The 9607-nt window shown below is 36.6% G+C and overlaps 5 protein-coding genes across 5 annotated transcripts in view; 3 read left to right on the top strand and 2 right to left on the bottom strand.

The window, feature by feature from the left end:
• Positions 1–1166, top strand: part of POM34 (Pom34p) — a gene marked incomplete at both ends in the record, with an annotated part of 1248 nt that extends 82 nt beyond the window's left edge. Inside the window, one exon of the mRNA XM_003671980.1 lies at positions 1–1166. This exon is cut by the window's left edge and continues 82 nt beyond it. Coding sequence (XP_003672028.1) covers positions 1–1166 — 1166 coding nt within the window.
• Positions 1167–1324: 158 nt separating this feature from the next.
• On the bottom strand, positions 1325–2278 carry MEU1 (S-methyl-5-thioadenosine phosphorylase; the record flags this gene model as incomplete). The annotated part of the gene is made up of 1 exon (XM_003671979.1): positions 1325–2278. One exon carries the CDS (start codon positions 2276–2278, stop codon positions 1325–1327), a length of 954 nt encoding a protein of 317 aa, XP_003672027.1.
• A 481-nt stretch (positions 2279–2759) lies between these two features.
• On the bottom strand, positions 2760–3347 carry SYS1 (Sys1p; the record flags this gene model as incomplete). The annotated part of the gene is made up of 1 exon (XM_003671978.1): positions 2760–3347. One exon carries the CDS (start codon positions 3345–3347, stop codon positions 2760–2762), a length of 588 nt encoding a protein of 195 aa, XP_003672026.1.
• A 385-nt stretch (positions 3348–3732) lies between these two features.
• Positions 3733–4686, top strand: DYN3 (dynein light intermediate chain; the record flags this gene model as incomplete). Its single annotated transcript, XM_003671977.1, has 1 exon — positions 3733–4686. The coding sequence occupies one exon, from the start codon at positions 3733–3735 to the stop codon at positions 4684–4686; it is 954 nt and encodes a 317-aa protein (XP_003672025.1).
• Positions 4687–7773: 3087 nt separating this feature from the next.
• On the top strand, positions 7774–9165 carry NDAI0I02120 (DUF5314 domain-containing protein; the record flags this gene model as incomplete). Its single annotated transcript, XM_003671976.1, has 1 exon — positions 7774–9165. One exon carries the CDS (start codon positions 7774–7776, stop codon positions 9163–9165), a length of 1392 nt encoding a protein of 463 aa, XP_003672024.1.
• Positions 9166–9607: the final 442 nt, after the last annotated feature.

Raw genomic sequence — 9607 nt, 5'->3', positions numbered from 1 at the left:
CTACCACACCTTCTCGTTATCCCTTATCTGACTCTCAATTCACATCTCTAAGGAACAAACTTATCAAAGAGTTACCGAAATTTACTCGGGATTCACAACTTGGGCCTCCAAATCAACTCGGGCCAATTGATGTTACTGGATCTATTACAAACAGAGACTCACAAATACTGCCTGCTACGTCCGCACAAGTTGCGACGAAGCAGGGTGTATTGAATAATAGATGTATTGCAGATAGCAATGAGGCTAACGATAAATCTCTTTTAAATAATATTTTTGGGAAAACAGAACATTTTACTGAATCTATAACAGCACCAGAAACATATAATGAAGACACTACAAAGGTTTGCACAGAAAACAAAGGATATCATGAATCAGATAGATTTGCAACTTTCGAAAACCCTGTATTAAATGATCTTTTGGACAGATCTGTCAACAAAGAATGGGAGGCACAAGCTATAATAACAAATTTGACCTGTTTGTTCTTGTGGAATTTAACAACAAAATTTGTTAAACTGTTTATTACACATTTTGAATATGGAAGAAAATTAACTTCCAGGTTTTCTAAGGAGTATCTCAAATTAAAATGGCTTCATAGTAGCCGTATATATACAAGCTTAATACCATCTTGGCTAACATGGTCCCACATTGAACATATTGTTCATATTATTATAGCTTGTAATGTCATACTTTCTCTATGGAAGCTGTTTTATAACATTAAGACCAATGATTTGAACTTAACTGAGAAGCAAATGGAATTACTTGGTCTGAAGGCAGATAGCATTCCCACTGCTGATAATGGCTTATTTTCAAAGCATGCTAGGGGGGGAACTCAAGCGGTGGACCGGAAACCACATGTAGTTTTTAGCGTAAATTCGAAGAAGGAGGCCTCAACTAGTGATGGCAATGTTGCTCCAGCTTCCTCTCGTTCCCTGACAAGAACCCCATTGTTATTTAAGTCTCGTAATACCTCATCAACGACCTGCCAGGAACAGAATATCGTCGCAGGTAACCAGAACACCCGCCGTAGGATGAACAAGCCAATAGATATTTTTGGAGGGGTACAAAGTACCAAAATTCCTACTAGTAGTAAAGGTTATGTTCCAAGTAATAAGTATAGATATATGATGGGAACCCCTATGCCAATGAAGAAGAAAAATGATTTTTAGATATTTAAATTTTTAAATATAAATACAGATGCTGCATCGACATTTTATAGCCTATAGAGAATAATAAACAACATATGGTAAGATGATTAACTATTAAATAGGATAGTTAACAATAAAAATAATAATAATAATCAACTAGCATATCTACAATAAGCTGTTTACCAATAGTCAGGGAACAAAAAGTTTAGTTTATCTAAAGTATCCTTTGACATGGCTTCTGGTCTGGTAGAAATAGACATTTTAATTGAACCTTTTAAACCATCCCCATTCAACATAAATTCAGGCAGTTTATTGGCCATTTCATTAATAATCTTGGATGCCAAAACATTAGCGTTATGACCGTTGTTTGATAAGTGACCGACAACGGTTTCGACAGTGACAGGTTCTTCATTATCTCTCCAGGCATCATAATCAGTAGACATACAAATCATTTGGTATGGTAACTCACATTCGCGGGCTAATTTGGCTTCAGGGATAACACTCATGTTAATAACATCACCTCCAAAGCTTCTATACATTTTCGATTCAGCTCTTGTTGAGAATTGTGGTCCCTCCATACATATGACAGTTAAATCGCTATCGTAATGTAGAGTACAAGGTTCATTTGTATCAATATTCGTTAAGGTATCTTTAAATTTATAAATAAATTCAGCAAATTTTTGGGAAAATGGATTTCCGAACCCAACATGACCAACCAAACCTTCATCATTGAAATAAGATGATTGCCTGATTCCCTTTGTTCTATCAATAATTTGTTGAGGTAAAACAAAATCTCTAGGTTTAATATGTTCTTGTAATGATCCCACTGCACTAAACGATAAGACAGCTTTACAAGCTAAATTTTTCAAAGCTGCCATATTAGCTCTAAAAGGCACTCTTGTAGGAGGGTATTCATGATGTAACCCATGTCTGGCAATGAACGCAACATGGAATGATTCATTACCAACAAACTTGGAGATTGTGATAGGTGAAGATGTCGTTCCCCATGGTGTTTGTACAGGTGGTAATACAGCAATAGGTTTTAAGCAGTCTAATTTATAAAGACCGGTACCACCAATGATACCGAGATCGATAGATCCATCAAAAACGGAAGGTAACTCAGTAACAGTCATTTTTCCTTTTTGAGTTATGCAGTAGATATGTTGTTTTTGATTTACCTTCCAATAAATGGGTGGATTTTTTCTTCGATAAATAAAATTGAAGCTGTTAACTCATCAATTCTTTTATCGACACTTTTGAAGTTCAAACTGTCGAGGAAATGGATGTCAATTTTTTTTTATCCTCTGAACGTAACGCGGCTGAAATATAGAACTGGAGATCTCGTGGCAGATGAAGCTAAACCTGTAACGTTAAGCCACTGTACGTATTTGAATAAGATGGTTCATTATTAAACATAATGATTGAGGAATGCCTTTAAAAAAGTATTATAATTTTCTAGCTAGCTTTTAGATACGCACTTCTGTGATGTAACATCTTGAATTTCTATTGGAATGTCGATCTTCTTTATATATACCATATATATATATATATATAATGTTTTAGCGAGCTATTTATTAAAGACATCCGCAATATACCATACACTAGTGACTACCACTACCTTTGACTTTCCAGGTCACGTACAACCGGAACTGGTTCTCCTGGATGAGTGTTGCTTCCGATAGAATGCAGTTCTTCCTGGTCAATCATACCTTCAAAAAATGTTTCTCTCAACTCCTTCCAACGTGTTGTCCATGTACCCAAGAATATAAGGATTAGGGAAGATAGAAACTGAAGGAAAAACCATGAAAACGAGGGGAGTTTCCCACTGTATACATAAACAACTATGAAATTAATGGCATGTATTGTAATGGCAAAGTCCCAAGCTAGTTTACTTCTACCAACGATTACTGTCAGAAATATGACACATATCAAAGAGTCCGCCAGCCAAAGCATTGATATGGTAAGACCATAACCGTTTGTGAAGTCAATAGATTCCCAAGATATTAACCATTTCTTCATTTCAATTTTATAGCCTACCAATTTCCCCCAAGAGTAAAAGAGGAACATGGCGGTGCTGTAATAGAATATTTGCAGGAGAATAATCTGTAATGTTATTTTCCCAGGTGATAAGGAATCTTGTTTGAATAATTCGGAAGGTTTCAATTCATTTGGTACACGTAGATACCTTCTCATGGAAAACATGCTGTCTAATTTAGTAATGTATTCTAGAGTAAAATGATTGCTTCCTTGTATGATATATGGAATCGTTGCACTTCCTTAGGAATGTGAGTCCTTGTCCCAGTAATATATCGAACAACTTCGAAATGTAGCTTCAGTTGCACTCTACTTCTTTATATGAATGTATATTGGATTGACGTTAACTCAACGCGAATCCGATTTTTCTTACCACAGAAATCTGTTACACACATTGTATATTTCTGATAGACTACAGAGTAGTTCAGAAGAGAGGCAGTTGGGTAAAACAACCCCATTGGGGATAGATGGTTTAATACAGCTTTATTTTTCTCAAATTATCATTAGCTACCAAGACGATACACACCATTAAGAATCAAAGCCCCAACTACTTATGGATAACGCTTGGGAAGAACTTTTAAGTGAACATGTGCAAGAACCCCTTCAAAAAGACGCTACTTCAACAGCAGCGATATTTTGTTCTCCAAATAGATCTTCTTTGCAGCAAGTCGATAAACTATTCTTTTGCGATACGCCTTCTATGGACCCTTGCCAAAGTAACTTCGAATTGTTGAAATTTCGTTCCTTAGTTTATAAAGACTCCATATCAAAGACAGGTCAGGTGAAGAGTTCTCGAGACCTGGACGTATATTTTCTTTACACACCTTTTCCAGGATCAACGTTAGATATTATTGAAAATATCATTTCGGCAAGAAAGAATTCTGTTTCGAACTCCTTTGAACTGCAATGGCATTTTGTATTAGATTGGGCGGAGACAGATCACCGACAATGGCTAAATTATTTACATTCATATTTTCAGGAACTAAAAGAAAGAAACCTGTTTCCTCCTAGTGAAAAATGTGCAACTATTTGGTGTATAAATACAGATTCCATCTATTCATTATTGAAAAGTAGTACTTTGTGGCATACCCATCATATAGATTTTATTCAGCAGTCTTTGCGAGTCTTTTGTCTCTTTGAAAATTGTTCCTTAATTTATGCCTCTTTATCTAAAGAAGATGATAAACAATTTTACAGAGATTTATTCAGAGATGCCTATGAAAACACACCTTTACCAATTGAAATGGCAAGCTTTACAAAACTTGTCATACCGCATCGCTCAGATACAAGAGAGTTGATTAAAACATTAGATGAAGACTTCCATATACCTGCTAATCTAGATGCAGCCTTTTTTGAAAAGTACAAAGAGGTATTACCTTTGGGAGGGTATGCCTGTGATATCGCATCTCCTACATCTGATAGTATTTCCCCTAATATTCATGATTTGCTTGATGAACAATATCAACTATCAAAAATATATTCCAAATTATCGAAAAGTAAAGTGTGAAGGGAGTACTACATGCCAGTAAAGAATCCTGAGTTTTTCAAAGGCTTGCAAATCCAGTAATTCATTAGAAATATCTCTTTCACCCTCACAAATTTCCTGTACTTACAAGACAAAAACTGACCGATGTCAATCAATTGGTACATGAGATTTGTTGAATTCCTTCGTTTCCGTACATATATACCACTACGTAGGAAAGAAAGTGAGATATGAATCATTTAAAGATACTTTTCATATATTATATGCCTTCTTTGGTGCTCTCTTTTTAGTAGTACCCTTTGTGAATCACATTAACCCTTTTTGTTTCAAATGCTAAATATGATTAGAAATCTTCATTCACACTGAACCACTGGGAAAGAAAAGAAAGCGTAAATTGATTTACTTGTTATATGTATATCGACCCACATGACAAATAAGCCTAAAACATAAATACTTCGAAAACTTTTACACAGACCTTTAGAGGCGAACCGGAGAACATTGAGAAGAAATAAGAAAACGATTGGAACCTGCGGTATGCAGAGTTGAACATTCATAAAGGCAGGCCTTTGGCTGTTTCAAACCATTAGAACTTGAATTGTCAGCACATATCCACCCCACTTATACCGTCCCCTTAGTTAATCAAACCTGAATTTAAAGAAATGCTTTCTCATTTCGTTCACTATACATTGTACGAATCGAAATAGATAAACTTCTAACACCACACTCTGTAATCTTGGTTCCCATATATCTTGGAGAAATTCCAATATGGGGTGTACGGGATTCAACAAATCGACGGTTTTGTTTTTTGCAGCTAATGCAACTTTATCATTACTTAAGTCACACGAATATCATATTGGATATCTTCTTGTTGGCGCGTGAAATGACGAAGCACCAACACCTGTGGCAGGAAATTATTTTGATGGGTGATCCATGTTAGACCACGATAATAGGCTATTTGGTGTAAGGCAACTACCTGCAGTTTCGACTCACTGAACTCCGTACACCGCCGCAATTCATCTTACTCATGGTGCACTATCGCTTCCGAGAAAAGACGAGTATAAAGTGTCTGTTCTTTATGGAGCCTTAACTGACCCTTTCAATTACTATGCACAAAAGCGTATATTATATAGTAGTTAAACCACTCATATGCACTGACTCTCTTTTACTTGATATCTTCCCCTATTTTCCCAATACGTCAATTGATGTAAGCAACCTGCCTCAACAGGTTATGAGCCCATCGGTTTCAGGCCCCAATGCACTTACATTCAAGCTAACAGACGTTTCATGACTGTCAAAAGTGGTTCAATATGCATTACGAATTGTCAAGAAGTACTTACCATTCCAGTTTTATAAAAATATAAAAATATAAAAATATAAAAATATAAAAATATAAAAATATAAAGATATAAAATATACATCAGGAAAAGGTGGATTCGTAAGCTTGGTAGCTGAAAGATCCACATAAATCAGCCAGAAGAATGTAAAGGTGCAGTCTATTTGGTGACAAACACCTTACCCTTATCAACAATACCCATAGAAATAGAGCATGCTGGACAGACCGTGACTGAGTTAGGTTTTAAAGATGGAACATGGAGAATTGGTGCAATCGTATTATACAGTCCTGGACCAGGATAACCTAATCGTGCATGAAGTAGTACAGCTTGAGATATCTGTACCTTTGGCTATGACCACATCATATTTCGTGAACAATCGCAGATTCAACGCTGGCAATATTCCCACTCATAGGACGATGGGCGTAAGAAGGAGTGTGGCGATCCAAAACACAGATTCCCTTTTGGACAGAATTAGCATGAATAAATTGATTTGTCTTAGGTAGAAATTCAAGAGTCGACTCGCTAAAGAAATCATGATTTGGAGACTGCTGTAGACTTACTGATAGAGATCAAATTACATGGCCAACAACACCAGAGATATTACCCCCATATGTAGGAGAATAATTTGGAAAAGATTCCCCTTTATTTCCGAAATGAATGGTAGTACCACTACAGCCAATTCTTCTTAGTAACATTCGAAACGAAGAATAGATAAATTGGGTTCTGGAAGCCGCTGAGAAGGTCTTGATGATGAGTGAACGTGATTCGAACTATTCTCATTCCTCATCAAGTGATGAGCGTATGCTTTTTGAACATGATAGAAGCCAAAGAAGGATACTTTTTGTGCAAATTTGTTAATGGCTATGTCTCCTGAATATCAAAAGGAATTTTTAGACTTTCATGGTTTAGACCCAACCATTACTTCTGATCAAGTCGTCTCTAGGATGAAAAGAGATAATAAGAGATAATAAGTCATCCTCTGACACAGCTATGCTTGCTGCAAGGAAAATCAGACGTTCTAATAAGAGTAACAAGAGAATTAACTTAAGGCGTTATGCTTGAAAGAGAATCACGACATCAAAGATTGCCCAACATTCAAGGCTAGAATCCTTAATGCTGCCATTTTTAAATCGGGCTAAGTAAGTAAACCGGTTAAACAACCTTCACCTACTCAATCTGGTCAACCATGTCGACAGCGGTACACCATATTTTGCAATCAATGCATCCAGCAGCATCCTTGAGTTAACAGAAGAGATACTCTTATTTTAGAAGTTTTCAATAAACCTCTTGTCATCACTTTCACTGGTCTCTTTTGACTAAAGTGAATAATGTATTGTCTACAATTCGTGTATTTGTTTCAATAATATTATTATTCGAGGAATATCCAGTGATAGATGCTTCAATATTACCATTTCTTGCATATCCATCCCATTCGGAAGAGTAAACCCTCAGATGGTTAGTTAAGCTTCTGTACCACTTCTTGAAATTAGTGGCACCACTGAGCTTCACCAATAAGGCATCTTCTGCTAGGACTACAGAGTGTTAGACCATGCTTAATGGTCCGTCTGGTGTAAGCCAACGGTCTGCCATTATGTCTGTCTAAATCCGTACACCATCAAGTCCATCTTACTCATGCCGCACCTCCCCTCGAGAAAAGATGAAGATAAAAGTGTTTATACATTACAAACACTTATAGTTAGTATTGTATAATAGTATATATTATGTATTAGATATAAAAAAAAAAGAACAATATTTACATTGACTCTCTCTATACTCGATGTGTTCCCCTATTGTTCCCAATACGTCTGTTGATATAGGCAACCTGGCTCAACAGGTTATGAGCCCATCGGTTTCAGGTCCTAATGCCCTTACAATCAAGTTAACAGACGCTTCTAACTATCAAAGGTGGTTCAACAAGTTAACCAACAAAGTTCTTACCACCAGTGTTTATTGGTTTGAATATCTCCAAAATGGAGGAGTCGTTGACAATATTCAAGTTTTTGCCAATCTCTCATCAGCTCAACGCATTACTGTAGCAAGCTGTTTTAATGTAGCATTAATTATGTTGATCAGAAACTCCTGTTCTGGTACTGCTCAGATTGAAGTTAGTCACTACTTCGAAAATTCAGATGACGAAAATGCTATTGAGCTATTACAGTGGCTAAAAGCAAAATTCTCTTTTCCAACCGTTTCCATGCTTGTCGAAAATTTTTCGAACACATCAAATATGATTAATACGGCTCCAATTGAAAAAAGAGACTGGGCTGTTAAGCTATCCTCCATCATTCTCACTGATGCTACCGAGGATGAAACCTCTTATTCTACTTTGCTCAACAATCCCACTTTCCACTCATACCGGAAAAAGATGCTTGATCGTCTTGCTGCATCATTGATGGTCTCTATCTCACCATCTATTAAAGAAAAGATCCTAGATCGCTATGGCGACGATTTCTCCATCTCTACTGACCAAGTTACTAAGTTACTGGAGCGTAAAGCAGCCAACTCTGGTACTGAGAACAATCAGGTCGTTATTGCTCATGGCAAATACAATGCAAAAAACAAGCACAAAACCTCGAATAGAGAATGTGCAGTTTGCAAGGGCCCACATTCACTCGAAAACTGCAAAATTTTCAAGTCGAAATTTCCCCAAGCCCATATTTTCCAAAAAGCAAAGAAGAAAACCCAAATGAATAACTCTCATTATTCAGATGGTATGAATGACTCCTCTTGGATGGCCATCTCCGACTCTGCTACCACAAATTCCAATGCTACTTCTTCGTCCGCACTTTCCTCTAATCACTGGATTTTTGACACCGGTTGTACCAGTCATATGACCCCTCATCGCTCTGTCTTCTCCGAATTCCATACTGATGTCTCTGGGTCCGTCAAGGGTGCTGGTGGTTCAGTTCGGATTAAAGGACACGGTACTGTTAAACTCAATGGTATCACATTGAATGATGTTCTGTATGTTCCTGATCTTCCAGTCAATCTAATTTCTATTAGAAAGGCTACTCAGACCTCCAAGAATCAATTTGTTTTTACCAACGAGAAAGTTGACGTATTCAATGAAAACCACCGTTTAGTCTCAAGTGGTTCCTTGTGTGTGTTGAGCCAGGTTGCCTATATCAACAGACGTATTGGGAACAATAGGGGAACACATCGAGTATAGAGAGAGTCAATATAAATATTATTCCTTTTTCTCTTATATCTAATACATAATATATACTATTATACCATACTAACTATAAGTGTTAGTTATAAGTGTTTGTAATGTATAAACACTTTTATCTTCATCTTTTCTCGAGGGGAGGTGCGGCATGAGTAAGATGGACTTGATGGTGTACGGATTTAGACAGACATAATGGCAGACCGTTGGCTTACACCAGACGGACCATTAAGCATGGTCTAACAATGTTAGGGTTTAGTGCACTATGTTCATCAAAAACCAAGCGTCAACATCCTAACATTTTGCTTTTGGGAATTTTTATTACCGGGTAAATATTTTTGATAACTCTTACGGAATGTATATTATATTTTAATATACTAGTTTATGTTTACTCCGAAACAATAAAAAATTCGGCTATTATTAAGATGTTATGTACTGGTGTCTG

Source organism: Naumovozyma dairenensis, chromosome 9 (assembly GCF_000227115.2).
Source record: "Naumovozyma dairenensis CBS 421 chromosome 9, complete genome".
Taxonomy (NCBI): Eukaryota; Fungi; Ascomycota; class Saccharomycetes; order Saccharomycetales; family Saccharomycetaceae; genus Naumovozyma; species Naumovozyma dairenensis.
This window is presented reverse-complemented; position numbering and strand designations above follow the sequence as displayed.